This window comes from Lates calcarifer, linkage group LG11, assembly GCF_001640805.2.
Source record: "Lates calcarifer isolate ASB-BC8 linkage group LG11, TLL_Latcal_v3, whole genome shotgun sequence".
NCBI lineage: Eukaryota > Metazoa > Chordata > Actinopteri > Centropomidae > Lates > Lates calcarifer.
The window spans coordinates 769861-788451 of record NC_066843.1 but is presented as its reverse complement, the minus strand read 5'-3'; the positions used below and the strand labels follow the sequence as shown (position 1 = coordinate 788451).

Sequence of the window (18591 nt, the reverse complement as noted above, 5' to 3'; positions counted from 1 at the left end):
CTTTTTTCTTCTCTCAGGGTTTTCAGGTTTAGTGAGGCAGCCGGTCTGATGAAGCTGGACACTGATATAAAGAGCAAAGACATCTGCTTGTAATAAATAACATATTTAAACCCTTTATGTTGATTATTTCTTTAATTTGTCACCAATCTGTAGATATATAGATTTTCCTCTCCAAACTACTCAGGTGATTTCACTTAAAAACAGTTTGAGACCTAAAGAGGTCAAATGATATCAGACTTCCTTCTCACAGTGACCTAAAGAAGCTACAACAGTAAAATGCTGCTGAGGCGTTGATGATTTGATGAAATGACACTGAGACAGTTTTCTCTTCCTGTTTAGATTCAAGCAGTTGATCAAGTAGTTTTATTTTGTAATTTAATCCAGGAAGTTTAAATGATTTAAATCATAAAAACAAAAACCAGAAGGACAAAATTTCATAAAGGTTTTCATCTTTATTGCGATGCTCAGCAAAGCAGAGTTGAAATATATATTTACATTTTTAGAATTCTTCAACTTATATATCAAATATACAGTAAGAATCAAAGTTATTGAACAAAAGGCAGTTACAGTATTTCAAAACAGTCCCAGTGATCACAGAGTCCACATTAAGGGGCCACTTTAGTCCACCTCCTCAATAGTGGGCCCCTGGGAGCCGGCTCGTGCCTCCTCCCTACAGCTACTTGCAGGCATTCCTCCCTGATACAACTTGCTGATGATGGGGTTACACACTTTCTCCAGCTCTTTCTGCTTGTGTTGGTACTCCTCTTTATCAGCCAGCTGGTTGTTCTCCAGCCAGGTGATGGTCTCGTCACACTTCTCAATCACCTTCTTCTGGTCCTCCTCACTAATTTTGCCCTTCAGGTTCTCATCCTGCACACTGCTCTTCATGTTGAAGGCGTAGGACTCCAGGGAGTTCTTGGCAGAGATCTTGTCCCTCTGAAGGTCGTCCTCAGCTTTGTATTTGTCAGCGTCCTGCACCATCCTCTCGATCTCCTCTTTGCTCAGTCGGCCCTTGTCGTTGGTGATGGTGATCTTGTTTTCTTTGCCGGTGCTTTTGTCCACCGCAGACACGTTCAAAATGCCGTTGGCGTCAATGTCGAAGGTGACCTCGATCTGTGGGACCCCTCGAGGAGCAGGAGGGATTCCTGTCAGCTCAAACTTGCCCAGCAGGTTGTTGTCCTTGGTCATGGCTCTTTCTCCTTCGTACACCTGGATGAGGACCCCGGGCTGGTTGTCAGAGTAGGTGGAGAACACCTGGGTTTGTTTGGTGGGGATGGTGGTGTTGCGTTTAATCAGGGACGTCATGACTCCTCCGGCCGTCTCGATACCCAGGGACAGAGGCGCCACGTCCAGCAGCAGCAGGTCCTGAACGTTGCCTGAGGTATCACCTGTGAGGATGGCAGCCTGGACGGCGGCGCCGTAAGCCACCGCCTCATCTGGGTTGATGCTCTTGTTCAGCTCCCTGCCGTTGAAGAAGTCCTGCAGGAGTTTCTGGATTTTGGGGATTCGGGTGGAGCCTCCCACCAGGACGATGTCGTGGATCTGAGCCTTGTCCATTTTGGCGTCTCTCAGGGCTTTCTCCACCGGCTCTAATGTTCCCCTGAACAGGTCGGAGCACAGCTCCTCAAAGCGAGCCCTGGTGATGGAGGTGTAGAAGTCGATGCCCTCAAACAGAGAATCGATCTCAATGCTGGCCTGGGAGCTGGAGGACAGGGTCCTCTTGGCCCTTTCACAAGCTGTGCGCAGCCTCCTCAGGGCTCTCTTGTTCTGGCTGATGTCTTTCTTGTGTTTCCTCTTGAACTCCTCCACAAAGTGGTTGACCATGCGATTGTCAAAGTCCTCTCCACCCAGGTGAGTGTCTCCGGCCGTGGCTTTCACCTCAAAGATACCGTCTTCGATTGTCAGGATGGACACGTCGAAGGTGCCTCCACCCAGGTCAAAGATCAGGACGTTACGTTCTCCTGACTTTCCTTTGTCCAGACCGTACGCGATGGCGGCTGCCGTCGGCTCGTTGATGATCCTCAGGACGTTCAGTCCTGCGATGACGCCTGCGTCTTTAGTCGCCTGTCGCTGGGAGTCGTTGAAGTACGCCGGGACTGTGATGACAGCGTTGGACACCTTTTGGCCGAGGTAGGCCTCAGCGATCTCCTTCATCTTCACCAGGACCATGGAGGAGATCTCCTCAGGGTAGAAGGCTTTGTCTTCACCTTTGTACTCCACCTGAATTTTGGGCTTCCCTCCATCTGAAATCACCTTGAAGGGCCAGTGCTTCATGTCAGCCTGCACCACTGAATCATCAAACTTTCTTCCAATCAGTCTCTTGGCATCAAACACAGTGTTGCTGGGGTTCAGAGCCACCTGGTTCTTGGCGGCGTCCCCAATCAGCCTCTCGGTGTCAGTGAAGGCCACATAGCTGGGGGTGGTCCTGTTGCCCTGGTCGTTGGCGATGATTTCTACTTTCCCATGCTGGAAAATCCCCACACAGGAGTAGGTGGTGCCCAGGTCGATACCGATCGCTACACCTTTAGCTGCAGACATTTTCACTGGAGATGGTCGCCTGTCAAACAGTTAAACAACCTTTTAGAAACTAAACATCATTTATGTTCATCTTTACTGGTTTAGTCTTGATTCATTTGAGTTTCCTGCGCTTACATTACTTCAAAATAAAAAACAATATATTTACCAAATACTAAAGGATCAAAGTATTTTTCTTTCATTATTGAAGGTTGTACTCACAGTTTTGTGTTTCCTTGTTGGTCTGTGCAGTGAAGAGGTCTGATCTCCTCCTTCCTCTCTGGATCTTCTGTTGTGGTCTGATCTGTTTCTGTCTCTGCTCTGAGAGCTGCCGCTTTATATCTGTGGAGCTGACGGTCTGGCAGCTTCTAGACGTTTCACACACAACACCGTGAAGTCAGCGTCTGTGGAAGGTACAACTTCCTGTTATCGATTTCAAAATAAAAGACGACCTAATTAGTACAAGCTGTAGTCAATGGGAATGTTGTTGCCACTTGTTTTACTGTGAAAAGCGAAATCTTACACCGTCTCTGGCCACTTGATACAACTTTATAAGAACTCTCTCGAATGAACTGGAGCAGTGAAGTGAAACCCGGAGAGATCCAGTCAGAAACTTCTATTTCTAGAATTTATTCACAGGTTGCTTATTGTTGGTTTGTTGCACATTCACACAAAGTCTACATCAACTGTTCATCTGTGCTGAGAACTGCTGTAGACTCTGCTGTGTGGTCAGTTTGATGATTCAGACTTGTTTGATTTTGTAAAAAGGAACCTGAGTGAGTGTCCAGAGCGTGAAGCTGGAAAAACAGTAATAAACAAACAAAAATGAATCAAGGTTAAGATAAAACTTTATTCATCCCCAGAAGAAAAAAATGTATAAAACTACAACAGTAGTGACCTATATATAAATATAACATAGTGTAAAAGCACGTGTGTAGTTTTCTTTATTTTCTACTCAAGAAAAAATAAAGATTTACTTAAAAAAATACTGGGTATCAGGATCCATAGAGGGTTAGTACTGAGGAAAAATCCATAACAAACTAACAGAGAATGAGAAAATCTCCTCCTCCTCTGGTGAATGACCCTCCATGTCTGATTTGCCCTAAACATACCCCTGTTTGAGGCGCATATAATATCTAATTAATTATGTAATAATTATCAGAGGGATCACTAGAAAATTGATTAGAAGGAGTGAACATAGCTGATGACACCATAACGCATAAAAATTGTATTCACTCAGAATTTCATGAGAGAAATTGATGCTTTTTGAATGGGAGTCTATTGGATCCAGTGATTTCTTAGAGCCACCCCCTAGTGGCCTTCAGTGGTATTGTAGTTTAAGACACTTGTGCGTTAGCTTTATTTTTCAGACCCAGAATGAGCATCTATTATTTTAAAAATACAGTCTATGGGAGGATCATGGATGATGAAGCAGGACCTGCAGAACCTGTGTCCTCCATCATCCACAGGCACCGGTCGAGGGCTGTTTACCATGAACGGTTAAATAAGTATAAAAATAATTTCAACACCCTCAAAGCCACCATAGGGTTTTTCTACTTTAAAGGTGGTGCCCCAAAATGTGCTGCACCGAGGCCTTATAATGGATATACTTTGTTAGTAAAGTTGTCAGTTGCAGTAAGAAATCAAATCTCATAGAGATTACAGTTTTGTTTAAGATTTAATTGAATTGTAGTTACATTTCTAGTTCACACAGTTGGATTACAGATCCACAAACAACACGGTAACAACACATAAATACATGAATTAAGACATTCTCAGGAGTTGTCAGTAAAATTGGGGTAAAGCTCACACATGACCTCTAAACCTCTCATAATGTCAGACACACTGTGGAGGGAAGGGTTAACCAATAAGAAAATTAACACATCGTTTCCAGTTAAAAATGACAAAAAAGTACTTTTAAAAAACTACAGAATTTTGAATGGAGACAACATCGACTGACACTGAACCGACAATGATTTCTGAAGCCTGAGTTGGTTCTTTTGAGTTGTTTGGGGGTTTTTATTCTGCCCTGAGCAGCTGCTGACTCATCTTTAACTAATTCATTATTCTTGATTTTAATTTCGTGTTCCCAACCTTTTGGACTGGTGACCTCTCATAACGAAGCTTTGTCTTACAAGTACAGAGGAACGTTAACATGAAAACCCATCTACTCACCAGTCCACCTTTACAGCCTCGTTGTGTTTCTACTCACGCTCTTTCAAACTCTCACTAACTTTCTAAGAAGAAAGGCTTTTGTAGAAGAGCTCAGAGCTAAATGAAATGACCAGTTGGAAGCTTAGTGGTGGAGACGTTGACGTCATGTGACTGTGGTGTAGTTGGTTTATAGCCTAACATTAGCTTCTTACTTCAAACATCAGAACAGTGGTGTTCATCTGTGAAGATGATCTGATCAACTAAACCTGAAGGATCAGAAACTTTAGCTGCTCTGTTTATTTTCTGGAATAATCCAAAACACTATGAAAAAATCCCATTGGCTTTTTGTGGAGGAACCAGGCTGATGCTAACTTCAGGACTGGACTATAAAAATACTTTACCCTCTACCACTCTATTTTCAAAGTTGTGAAAATGGCGGCAGAGGAGGGAAGACTACGTTGTCTCCAAGAAAGTAAAATGTTCATTTTTAAATCAAGTGAGTAAAGCAGCCAATGTATATTATTGACAACTGTGGTCATCTTTTCAGGTAAGTGCACAGCAGCCATGTTTGATTTGAGACACAGCATCCATCTTGTTTGAGTCTGAGAACAATACTCACAAATACACTCAGTTGGCAGTTTATTAGGAACAATGTGGCTAATAATATGGCTCACTAATGTGTTGATCAATAATAGTTGTTAGTAGGAGACATTCATTGTTTGGTTCTTCACATTTGATTCGTTAAAGAGGTGTTAAGTCTGTCCATAGCTAACTGTGGAGCAGGAACCAGGCAGTTTTATTTCTATAAATAATCTTTCTGGCTCTGGCTTCTGGTTGGTATCTTCGATCAGTATTTTGCTTTAAAAGTCCTGATAAAACTGAAAACACCCAGGGGCAGAATGATGGTTTTTACCCCCACAGATCACACAACAGACAAACTCAACCTGGGCAGGACTTTTTCCTTCACATGAACCTTTGGGAACTGAGAAAAAGGAGTTTCAGTTCTTCACAGAGTCATTTCTCATCCTCAGTTTCTCTTCTCAGTCATTCAGCTCTTTAAACATCAGTATGGGGCAAAGGTGGAGAAAGAACAATGGAGATGGCGGCTGAAAAGTTCAGCTCACTGTGGTCAGGCAGTCAGAGGTCGATCGCTTGTCTCCATCATGTCAGTCTGTGTCCCTTTGTTCTCAGTTGAGGCTGTGAATCATCTGAAAGGAGGAAGAGGAAACTGAGCGACTGCTGCTTCAGGAGGAAAGCTGAGAAACATCAGTGAGCTTGTTTAAACTTACCGGTGGCTGGTTGACGTAACTCGCCTCGTAATCATCGTCGTTGTCGGTATCATCTGTGTCGCTTTGAACAAACGACCCTGGAGGTGCTGCTGGTGTAAAACATGGAATTAAAACCTGACTCAAGGGATGTGAGACCTCAAATTCTTAAATAATCTATTCAAGAGATTTTGATTTCTTGTGTTCAGGTGGTGATGAAGAAAAAAGACAAAACATCACAAGATCACAAACGTCACTACGAATCATCCTCTGAGGAGCATGAATATTCACTAAATATCAAGACAAACTGACCAGTAGTTTCTGGTGTTAGTCACAATCCAAAAACAGACAGTGACCTCTGACATTTGACCTTTGACCACCCAGTTCTAATCAGTTCATCATTGAGTCCAAATGAATGTTTGAGGGAATTTCCTCAAATTTTGGCCCAAACATTCACTTGGACTCAAAGATGAATTGATTAGACTTTGGTGGATGAAGGTCAAAGGTCACTGTGACCTCACACACCCACTAATCAACTGAAACCAGACTGGCTGGCAGAGGCATATGACCGTGAGGCTGTAATTCTAGTTTTTACTTTTTTAATAGACAAAAACCCCACTGGGTTCATTTTCACATATCAGTGTCCATGTTAATCAAATAAAAAACTCTGATTTGGAAAATACTAGTTATCAATACTTAGTCTAATGCTACAGATATAAATTGGAAGTGTCTGCACAGTGGTGGAGTCTGAAGGTAACAAATCTAATCCAGGTCGTCCCAGGAACTAAACTAAACGGGTTAAAACTATGTTTCTTGTAAAGTGTTGAGTCAGTGTTTAAAGACTGCAGGAGAATCAGATGCTCTATGATGTGGAGGCTACAATAATACAAGAGACGAAAAAACATGGGCTGTAGGTGGCCTCACAAAACCTCTGACACTCCAGTGAGGTGTTGTGGTGTTTGTACCACTGGGCTTTGTCATAGAGGAAGAACTCATCAAGCATCACATGATATGAAAACTAAAAAAACAAACAAAACAATGGACCTCGAACTCACTTAGGGAACTTCTCTGTGGAACATTCAGATAGTCTTGTTCATCGTCTTGTTCATCATCTTGTTCATCGTCTTGTTCCACGTTTCGTTTCCCTTTTTGTTCCATCTCTTCAATGTGAATTCACATGAATAACATTACAACGAATAAAACAGAATGGTCTTTTAATCAGCACACATTAAAAACTCCTCACCTTTATTTATGTTCTCATAATCGTGTTGATCATCTGTGAATGAAAAGAAACAGTTGATCAGTTCACACACAAAGTCTTCATCTTTCTTTCTTCTTTCTCTTTATATTTTCTTTGCTGCTTTTTATTTCTGTCTCTCCTGCCTTGTTGGGCAAAATGGGACAATGAGTTGTTTTTGAGTCTGAGGCTTAGGGTTAGGGTTAGCAGTTGGACAGTTACACGCTTTGTTCTTCAGGCTCTGAGCTTCAGCACATTCAATTTGAAATAAAACAATGGAGCAGCATTAAAGAGCCAAATCTCAGCTTCAATTTGAACAGGTTTACATCAATATAGAAAGAACTCTGTCAGAAAATGAGCTCTTTTAACACATAGTGCCCAAATAGCGAAGCTTCAAAGGTAGACACTGACCTAGTAAATGTTTTTTGGTTTCTCATTTCAACATTAGTTTAAGCACAAATCTTGGGATGTTCAGTGGGTTTTTGTCAGTGGACATTTATAAACTGGAGGCAGATGATCCCAAAAGCTGCTGGTGAAAACTTTATAGCTTGAATCTGTCTTGCTGTTTCCAAACTGTACCTGAACTGGGTGATGAGGCTCGGCTCTGAGCAAGAGATGGAGCAAGAGCCTCATTGTCGGGTATCACGATGCTGCGAAGAAAGAAAATGAGAGGAAGAGATGATCAGATCAAAATCTGTTTTACTGAAATAATAAAAGGTAAAACAGCAGAGGTCTATTTGAAAGAGGAAACCTACATGTATCCAGGATCTTCTACATCACTGTCAGGATGGTTAGGGTCTGGGTTCACATATGGAGGATCTGTAGAAAATGAAGGTCAGCTCAGCTCAGCCAACGTCAAATACCACACAGAGTCTGAGTCAAAGGAGGCCCGGTTTGTTTACAACCCTAGGTCTGTTTGATCTGTTGCTTCCAGGAAGTCTCAAGTCCAGACCAAGGCCAACAAGTCCCAACTCAACGCTTAAAAGTCCTAAGTCAAGGTCAATAAGTCCCAGGTAGAGACCAACAAGCCTCAAGCCAAGGTCAACAAATCAAGACCAGTGCATCCCAACTCAAGGCCAGCACATAGAAATATGTAACTTTAAAGGCTCATGTGTTAAGTCTTCTATCTACAACCACCAGATACGCTGGTTTTGTTCACTGTAGTTACTGTCACTATCTATCTACTATCTACTACTTCTATATAGTAGAAAGTTCTACAGTACAGGATGGATATTTGATTGCAAAATACTGATCCAAGACTGTTGTACTTTCTAAATGTCTTCGGGTTTTAAGAGTAAAAACAAGACACTACTTTAATGGACTGTCAATACGATCAGAGGTCTGTTAGAAATGTTTCCTGCTGCACTTAAAGCAAACATGATGTTACCTTCGGGTGGATTCTCATAACTTGGATTACTCTCTGTGGGATGGAAAAGTATTAACATATTAAGATTTTTAAAGATCAGAGATAAGCTGCAGAAAAGGATATGAAACGAAGATAAATGCCTGACTAATGTTACTTATGAACCATGACTTAACAAATGAAAAAAGACAAACACATCAACACATAAAAGTCTGAAGAAAAGGAGGCTCTCACCGGTTTCTGTTGGGGTGAAGGATCGTTGTCTCCGCTGAGTTCCAGGATCTGAAGATGACCTGAGTATGAAGAGCAGATGAAAACAAAGTTAAACCTGAGGGATTCATTTTCTGTTTGAATCAGAGCCCCAACACAAGGTGATTCTGTCCTTTGTCACCCCAGTTTTCATCTCTCAAAAACCAGACCAGGAAGTCAGAGTAATTCTACCTGACCAGTGACTGTATTTATCAAACTGCTAAAAGCTAAAAGTTTGGACTTAGGTTAAAGATAGAAGTAAGAACCTGTCACTTCTACTCACAAACTCAAAAACTATTTTAAAATTTTAGTTAAAAGTCAGTTCAGTGTCAAAATGATGAAATCTAATAATGACTGCTTGTATTTACTCTATTCTACTTAATAATAAAGTTGTTACTCTTCAAAGTGACTTTCCCACTCAGCTGTCAGTAGAAAGAAGTCAATGAAATCAATTCTTCAGAAGGGACAGAAAACATTTGAATCAAAACTGTAAACTGTGTTGTCATACTCATGAGTTTAGGTGGTACTGTTGGGAGGCCTCGTAGTCTGGGCAGGTATGAACCAGGTGTGTTTTATAATGAAACCTGACTCACATGATTCTCGATGGTGACAGCAGGTGAGGAGCAGAGCGGGAGGAGTTCAGTTCACTGGTTGGCTGCGCTGCACCGCGACAAAGAGAGAGTCACCATCATCATCATTGTTGTCAACATCAACATTAATGACAGTATCATCAGCATAGAAACATAAGACACACATTATCTCGCACACTAAAATAATCAACTGTAAACTCAGTACAATGTTCTTATAAAGGTCTAAGTTCAGTGTTGGTTTTACTGGAATCACAAACTGATGATCTATTGTGCATCAGGCAGAAACTTTGTGACCATGTTTCTAACTCTTGATATTTCCGTCAGTTTCCTGGCTGGATATCAGAGATGAACGCTGGTTCACAATGAATGAAGCTGAGATTTTAGGGTGATAAAAGTCACATCATGTTGATTTAATGTGGTTTATTTACATTTGAAGCATTATTCTGTTATTGCTGCACATTTGCTCTGAATATTTAGTTTGATCTTGCTGGATAAAATCACCACAGCAGCAGCAGATATTCAGTTCTGAGACGTCTATTCTCAGTATAGAGTCACATTTTCCACCGAAACACCAGCAACTCTCTTTGTGCTGCTTCATTTGAATGAGCCTCCCACATGTTTACAGCATGCACTCTGCACTGGAACCCAGAATACCACACAGATGCACAAGTAAACATCAAGGTCATGAAATGACCAAACTGTAAAATGTCATTTTTAACTTGGGTTAGTATATTAAAAATATATACATTTAAAAAGCATTTAAGAAATGTTATCACATTATCAGACATGCCTGTTAAAATCTGAATTACTAATGAAACACACAAGAAAAAAAGTCCCACATACAATTTGCATTAATGACACATAATGAGCAGCCAGTATAAATTGTTCAGGTCATGTGTTTTTACTCTAGAATAAAAACCAGCTCATTGATTTTAACAGTAAATCCTTATTTTTAAGGATTTTATGTTTCTGGGAAGAGTTTAATCTGTTTTACAGACTTTTTATCCATTAAAACCAACTTCTTAAACTCTGACAAACTTCTCTTAAGTAAGTTTTTTCAGACTTACATGGATGGATGACTCTGAATTGATTGGGTCTGAGTAAAAGAGACAAAACAGACACGTTAGATTTTACTCATTGTTCAGTTTTCTCTTCATATAAAATCATCCTTCACTTATGAAGACTTACGGTATGTATTCGTCAGAAGCGTTTCTTTCCCTGATGACGGCTGGAAAGAAAAAAAAACATTTAATTTTAATCATCAAAATGTTAAGATTTATTCTCTCAGCAGCTGAAAGCAGAAATCAGAGACTGTATTGACCAGCAATGAGCGGGTGTGAAAACGTTTGATGGTGTGGGACTGGTTAACGATGCCCTGACGAAAACCACCGGATGCCCTATCTAGGTCAAGTCATTATGAACGAGCAGAGCAACTGTTAACCACAGGTCTCAGTGATGGTGACAGCTGTGGTGTATGGAGTTCACTAATTAACTGTCCACAAACAAATACGAAACAATTTCACACATAAATCAAACACAACCTGATTAAATATCAGTATTTTACACATCTATTTAGAATTATTCAACCTCAGGGTCGTGGATCTGAGAACATTTGCTTCACATGCAGATTGACATCTAAAAAACACTGTGTATCAACCATGTGCTGTGTTTAAGTGCTGGTAGAAAACTCAGACATCCGGCTTCTCATGGAGTTCAAGTGTAAATTCAAAACAGGGAAGACATTTTTCCAAAAGAATGAAATATAATTTATGAAGTATGTTTACATTTACTGACTCTGCTGTTTTAATCACGTCCATAGACTGACAGTCACAGTCACATGACCCCAGAATATTCCATGTAACTTATGGTGCATTCCAGTTGTACTCGGAAGTCGGAATTTCTGAGTTCTCAGTCGGAAGTTTCAACTGTAACGTCGGATTTCCACCTTAGAAAGTCGTAGAAATCCCACCAACCCCGACATAAGAATTCAAGATGGCTGCTCCTCATCAGCAGCAGTGAACTCTCTGCTAATGTTCCTGTTTATAGCAGCTCAGTCTCATTAGTTTCACATGAAGTCAGTCAGACACAGAGAACTGTTCAGGTTTATCTGTGGACATGTTGCTACGCTGCTTGTAGAGCGATATTAGCAACGGCTAGTCTGAGATACGACTGAATCCAAATTAAATTTGACTTTTTATGAACGTGTTTACGTTACTCATTTTATGTTTACTCATTCATTAAATGATACTTAATAGTCTCTATATATAATAGAGAATAGAATATATTTAATAGTTTCATTCTGTTATTGTATTATATTTGTCTGGCAGATAAATTTCTTTCACTTCTTCCTACCTTGCTTTTTAGATTTGATTTCCTTAGATACACTGGCCCTTATCTTCAGGTCATGAACGTCCCAAACAAACTGAAAATTCACGGTAAAATAATTTGGAAATAAACCGTAACAAGTTTTAGCTTTGAAGGATTTGAGCTAATCTGTGTTCCAAGACTGAGATTAAGGACGATCCTCATTAGTTTGTTCTTCATGTTAGTTTGTAGATCATGTGACAAACGTATGTCGCCATGTGAGACTAGTTTCCTCGCCACATGTCTGTGCAGTGTTGTGTTGTGGTCTTACACTCTGGGCCTTTCTTCCAGCAGTCCAGACAGACGACGGCCAGGAGGACGATGGAGATGACGACGGTGGCCGACAGAGCCACGAGAAACCAGGAGGCCTCCATGGTTCACCTGAGGACAGGAGGAAACCGTCAGAGCTTTTTATCCAGAATAAAAACATCTATTTAAATACGTCTCTCAGTAGTTTCTGACTTCACCACCGTCTCTGTGGCTCTGTCATTTCCTCACAGAGTCACTCAAACAAGAGGAAATGGTGTGTTTGTTGGGGACTATTTTCAGCGGTGGATTAATCCACATTTTGCTGCTGCTCTGCCGAGTATAACGGAAATCAGAAGTAACCTCAGATGCCACGCTGATGGAGAACAGAGGTTTACTGCTGAAAACAAAAGATCATCCTCTAAAAATAGTCACGTAAGGATGATCAAATATGACGTATGTTCAGGTTAAAGCAGCAGTGAACACAGACCCTAAATACTACTCTCTACTTCTATTTTTATAACTGTGTAACTGATTTTGTATGTTTACTGCACCTCATTTATCTGACAGCTGGACTTTTTTAAAATATAAAACCCAACAGTAGATATGAGTAGAACTGAAATTATTAGTTGAATAATCTGTAAATTGATGGCAATAATCGTTTAAGTCGTTTTTTAATTCCACTTTATTTTGAATAATTTTGAGATTTGGACAAAACAAACACTGTGAAAGTGTCAATTACTATTAATTAAAATCAGTTATTAAATCAAGAAACTAATTAGTAGACTGATCCTTAATGAGGGTAAAACAGTTAATAAAAAACTCAAACTGATTACCTGCAGAGCAAAGTGTTTAACCAGACACACAACCCAAAATCCCTGTTTTTGTCAGTGGAGTCTGGTAGTGATATATATAGAGATGTTTCTGGTTAAAGTAAAGAGTATTTTTATGATGTGATTTTACTTGAGGAGCTGAATACTTCCTCAGTTCCACCTGAAGCTCAGACGAGATTAAAACACGTCCGTCATTTATTCTCAACAACAGTTTTTCACTCCGACAGATCACTCAGTGTTTTTACCGTCAGGCGTCTTGCTCTGTGGATGTTTGGTGTTTTTCACTTTGTGGTTTTCCTGCTTTAGAAGTGAACAACTGGAAACTTCCACCAATGATCTCCTCACTTAAAAATATGTCAAATTTCCACTACATTAAGAAAAAAACACAACAACCATGGAGGCCTGAGATCAGAGTGTGAAGTAACTGAAACCTGAAATCGACTTTAACTCTGACATGAAATGAACAGGATGAGATATAAAAACGAAAACCTCTGTGGTCTGAGAGTTTCATCATCAGTTAATCACACAGGGACGATTCTGCTGAGCTCAGACGATACGACACTTCTCAGATGAACTATATTTACGGGGGGGCGTTGGTGACCTTGCTGCTGAATTTAAAGTTAAAAAAAGAAATTTCAGAGTCACATCTGTTCAGAGAGAGACAGAGTCTGAGAGGAAGATGAGATTTCAGGAGTCGTGTGAGAGTTTAACCCTTAAAAATAACCCACAATGCACTGCGTTGTGAAAACACAGCGGCGATGATGAAGTGTACAAAAGGACGCACGGAGGGAATCAGCAGAGGGAAAGTTTTCTGAAGAGCTGGGATCAAATCAAACAGAAACATAACTGGATTCTTTCATAGTGTTTTGGATTATTCCAGAAAATAAACAGTGAGCAGCTAAAGTTTCTGATCCTTCAGGTTTAGTTGATCAGATCATCTTCACAGATGAACACCACTGTTCTGATGTTTGAAGTAAGAAGCTAATGTTAGGCTATAAACCAACTACACCACGGTCACATGACGTCAACGTCTCCACCACTAAGCTTCCAACTGGTCATTTCATTTAGCTCTGAGCTCTTCTACAAAAGCCTTTCTTCTTAGAAAGTTAGTGAGAGTTTGAAAGAGCGTGAGTAGAAACACAACGAGGCTGTAAAGGTGGACTGGTGAGTAGATGGGTTTTCATGTTAACGTCCCCGACAACCTCTGTAGTCTCATTTAGACACTCGTTAGCAACCGCCTTTTTTAAGACACGTAAAAGCTTCAAACATCAGGAGTGGGGGATTTACTGACCCATTTTATGTCGGAGAATAAAACCTGAAAATGTCTGGAGCTTGTGTTAAAACCACAGACCTTATTTCACACATTTAACCAGAAACACACTGACAACAGGAAGAGCTAACATGCTAACATGCTAACTGACTTCCTGGTTTTAGGACTCAGTCCTAACCAAACTAGTTTTCTTCTTTGTGTATCTTTGCTGTGGTTTAACTTTCAGCGACGCTGATTCACTGATTCACCCGGTCTAATGTGGACAGACTCTGAGGTCTGTGAGGCCTCAGGTCTGAGCGCAGAGTTTTTATTAAACGTCTCTGAGACTTCAGAGCTGATCTCATCGTCCACCGCTCGTCTCATCACTGGTTTAGATGTTAAACCTTTTAAAACTCATGAGACTGAAACATTTCGTTCCTTCCCACTCTGAAGAAACAAACTAATTTTGCATTTTTACGTCTTCGTGTCAGAACATCTTCTCTGAGCTCCTGAAAATGAAACTGCTCTATTTTCTACAATAACTGCTTGTTTTTTTAACTTTCCTGAGGCGTCAGAAGAAAAAGTCGATGACAATAATCTACCTCCTGATCACAGAGGTGCGTCATACAGGAAGGAAAACCATCTGACACGTGGTTCGACTGACTGGTATCATGTTTCTCTGCAGGAGCTTGAGTCTCCACTGAACGACCAGAGACCGGCTCCAAAGACTGGAAACACAGAAAATACCTGCACCCACTCAGAGCATGAACATGGAAACCTCCAGATAAACACACACTCAGCCTGCAGCAGAAAGAGGCTCCACGACTGGAAAAAACTCAACATTTAACATCTTTATTCATCTAAAAACTCTAAACTTTTCATGTCTTCCTCCTCACAAAAATCTAAATCAGCTCGCTACAACATGAAAGGCGGCCATCTTGTGAGTTTTGCCTCCATCACTGAGCTCATTTTGTTTTGTTTCCCAGCACAAGAAGAAAAAAACCCCTGAAATGTTTGATTAACAGCAGAGAGTAGATGTGAGTGTAAAAAAGGTCAAAGATGCAGAAAGGAAGTGAGACAGGAAAAGACGAGATAACAGCATCAAATAGTTTTAATCAAACAGTTAATGACGCGGCCGAGCTTCATATTCGACAGAGATAAAAATCTCCTGTTCAGAAGAATCAAAATGAAAGTTGAAGCTGGTTCACGCCAAAGACGAGTTTAAAGCTTCTAAACTTCTTCTTCTTTACAGCGTTGAACCGAAAAAATAAATATAAATGATAATATGAATTGTAAATAAATATAAGGATCATTTAATACTGTTCAGATGTAAAAATACTTCATTAAAGGTGCATTCTTTACTGTCACAGTTTAACTACTTCCCACACTGCTGAGTCGTTTATCTTTAATAATGAATTATGTTTTGTTTTATATTTTAATATTTTATATTTTAATAGTATTTACAGCTGTCAGATACATGTAGTAGTTTAAAGTAGTGTAAAGTAGAAATACTCAGTACTATAGTACTACAGTAAGTGTACATCAAAGTTACTTTAAATGAGAATATAGAACTTAAATGATCATTTAAAATCAGGAAGCATGTAAGTAAGAGTCCTTAAAGGCCTTGTACTTAAAGTACAAATACCTCAAAACTGTACTTAGTTACACTACTTGAGTCTGTTTCCTCGTTCAGACAGGAGCAGTTTAACTTCCCGGAGCTGCTGCCAGTTTTCTGGAAACTGCAGGAAGTTCCTGTTACCGACTGAGAAAAGGTCGGATCTGCTTTGTATTCGTCTCTCTCCCTTTGGGTTTGAACTCACTTGTTTTAAGTTGTTTTGATCAAAAACATTGGCCAAATAAATGTAATCTGTTACTCTGTAATGTAATGTAATGTAATGTAATGTAATCACCTCGGCAGGATGGTGACTCGTTGTTTTTACTCTTTAGTTTGTGTCTCAAGTCTTTTGCAGATTAAACAAATGTTGATGGTTGAGGTTCAGACGTGACAGCAGGTGGACAGAACCAGGCTAACAGTTTCCCTCTGTTCCCAGTCTTTATGCTAAGCTAAGCTAACAGCTGCTGACAGGAGAGCGAGTACGTTTCCCAAAATATCAAACTGTTCCTTTAAAACGCAGTACTCAAAGTATTCGCATCAAAATATATTTAAAGTACAGGAGTTAAAGTACTCACTGTGCAGAACAAATATTTTACTGTTAATTACACAGATTCATGTTGATCACTTTAATGATGCAGCAAGTACATCTAATACAAATACTACTACTACTGCTGCTACTGAAACTACTGCTAATATTACTACTGCTACTACAATTACTGTTAGTACTTTTACATGACAGATGACAAATGATGATGAAGTTGTTTCCAGTTGATTCATAATTTCAGCTCTGCTCATATTTACTCTAATAAAGTTTTTGAACTAAAGATCTAAAATATAAAGTAACTGCAGCCGTCAGAAAAATGTAGCAGAGTAAAAGTACAATATGTGGTGGAGTAGAAGTATCTCAGAACTGAGTGAAAGTACTTTTAGAGCTTTTAGAGCAGAAGATCTGTGTTTTATTTCCAGTGATTCACTGGATGTTTCAGCTTTTCCTCAGAGCTGAGGCAGAGGCAGAGGTGGAGGACGACATGTGACTGAGGCTCCTGTCTGGATGTGAAACGGGGTCGTTGTGGTTTAAAGACCGTCCGTCGACCACCGGGCCTCAAACACAGGACGCCAAAAAAAAACCAAAGCAGACGTCCACTCAGTGTGATGGTTTGAAAACGAGCACAGAAACACAAACAGGTTCCAAAAGCAGCGCGTTATTCTGAAAGCTGCGAACTGAAGCTCGGTTTTTATTCAAGCTGCATTTCCTTTTTCTAGATTCTGTCAGAAATCAGCTCATGTAAAAATCTTCTGTTCTGTTTTAACCTCCCTGTTCAGGAAAACACAACATCCTCTTTTCTGACTTTGACCTTTGAGTCTAGAGGCCTAAGTCCAGCTGGACTCATGTTGTGGAGAATCAGTGTTGAACGTTTATTGTGAAAAGCTTCACCTGTTGCATGAGTGAACCTGAAGCTTCACACCACGCCTAAAGAACCCGAACATCTCCGAGGTCCCTGAAGTGAACGCTGGTTTGGCCTCGGAGCGGAACCTTCAGCTCGACCTCGGCCCCATGTGCATGCTGGGAAAACCTCCACCACACAGATAAAACGAAGGAGAACTCACCTACACCTGAGGACAGACGGTCGGTCGGAGGATCAGTTGGACGGAGGAGGGAGGACGGGTGAAGTCTCGGGGGGGCCTGCGGCTGGTGTCGTGTCCTCCTCGGTATCTGGTCCACATGAGGCGACTACTGTAACCAAACATCCGCCATGTCTGAAGGCTTCTTCTCTCTCTCTCTGTCTCGCCCGCCTTTCCTCCCCTGATGAGCTGAGCTGCACCTCCACCGACCTACTTCGCTCCTTCCTCCCTCCCCCTTTTTTTGTCACTGACTCTCCTCCTCTGCCGCCGCTGCACCCAATCACCTCCTGAGCTGCTCTGGTTTCATCTCCCGCCACAGCGAGGTGGCGACGGGCCGTCAGCTCAGGTCCAAACAGACGGAGGTGCAGCCTGTAAAATATCACAAGACGCTTTAACGTCTGAACTCAGCACAGATCATCAGTGTGAGTGTGAGTGTGTGACAGGTGTCTGCAGAGGTTCACTCACTAACCAGGTGACTCACTAACCAACCAGATACCATCAAAGTTTGCACCTCAGTCGCGGTGAGCGACGTGTGTGGGCTGATCAAACTGCCCTCCACTGCAACTGGTGGTGGAAACTGGGAGAGAAGCTCGCAGCAAAATGTCAGAGAGAGAAAGAGTGTTTCACACAAACACCTCGAACCAATCAGGAGACGTCGGCTGTGACGCCTCAGAGCGTCGCCGGGTGTTAAAAAGCTGCAGCGCTGTGTGAACGCTGCTGCAACCGTCTCAACATCCTCCCACCTACAAACAGGAAACCACACCGAGGGAAGGAAGCCGAGTCCTCTCCTCTTCACTCCTCTCTCCTGTCCTCGCTTGGCCTCTTTTCTCCTTCTGTCGAGAGAGAGAGAGAAACCCCCCTGAACGAGGGGGGGAGGGGGGGGACACACCTGCTGAAAGAAAACTCATCAGACGCTGAGAACATCGTCCACTTGTTGCCTCAGGTGTCTGGTTTCTCTTTGCAGGAAACTCACTGACACAGAAAAACTTCTCAGATGTGAAGATTTTCTATTCTTTCTATCAGTAAATATAATATTTCTATATTTATATACATATATCAGTAAACTGAATCTCTTCAGGTTTTAAACTGTTGCACAAAACGTCACTTTGTTTCATTCTCTACATGATGAAATAATGACACATATCAACAGCACAAACTATATAAAACTAAACAGATTACAGCTGCATGTAAAGATCATTTATTATTGATTTAAAAACCCTCAGTGACGTCTTCAAGTGTCTCGTTTGTCCAGTGAAACCCAGAGACTGAGTTCAGGATCACAGGAGACG

The 18591-nt window shown here is 41.1% G+C and overlaps 2 protein-coding genes across 4 annotated transcripts; both read right to left on the bottom strand.

The window, feature by feature from the left end:
• Positions 1 to 432: 432 nt before the first annotated feature.
• LOC108892190 (heat shock 70 kDa protein 1) lies at positions 433 to 2880 on the bottom strand. The gene is made up of 2 exons (XM_018689622.2): positions 2737 to 2880; positions 433 to 2557 (listed from the first exon to the last, which is right to left on the bottom strand). The coding sequence occupies exon 2, from the start codon at positions 2536 to 2538 to the stop codon at positions 619 to 621; it is 1920 nt and encodes a 639-aa protein (XP_018545138.1). The 5' UTR covers positions 2539 to 2557; positions 2737 to 2880; the 3' UTR covers positions 433 to 618.
• Positions 2881 to 5290: 2410 nt separating this feature from the next.
• On the bottom strand, positions 5291 to 18290 carry LOC108892186 (WASH complex subunit 3). 3 transcript variants are annotated; one of them, XM_018689614.2, is made up of 13 exons: positions 17288 to 18288; positions 12008 to 12117; positions 10561 to 10600; positions 10440 to 10468; positions 9376 to 9442; positions 8768 to 8826; positions 8558 to 8590; positions 7926 to 7989; positions 7750 to 7820; positions 7177 to 7209; positions 6989 to 7093; positions 5958 to 6046; positions 5291 to 5876 (listed from the first exon to the last, which is right to left on the bottom strand). In XM_018689614.2, exons 2-13 carry the CDS (start codon positions 12108 to 12110, stop codon positions 5856 to 5858), a joined length of 714 nt encoding a protein of 237 aa, XP_018545130.1. In that variant the 5' UTR covers positions 12111 to 12117; positions 17288 to 18288; the 3' UTR covers positions 5291 to 5855. The 3 variants fall into 3 exon arrangements, with proteins under 3 accessions (XP_018545130.1, XP_018545131.1, XP_018545132.1); XM_018689615.2 differs by having other exon boundaries at positions 5958 to 6043; positions 17288 to 18286; XM_018689616.2 differs by lacking the exon at positions 8558 to 8590 and having other exon boundaries at positions 17288 to 18290.
• Between the last annotated feature and the right edge of the window lie 301 nt (positions 18291 to 18591).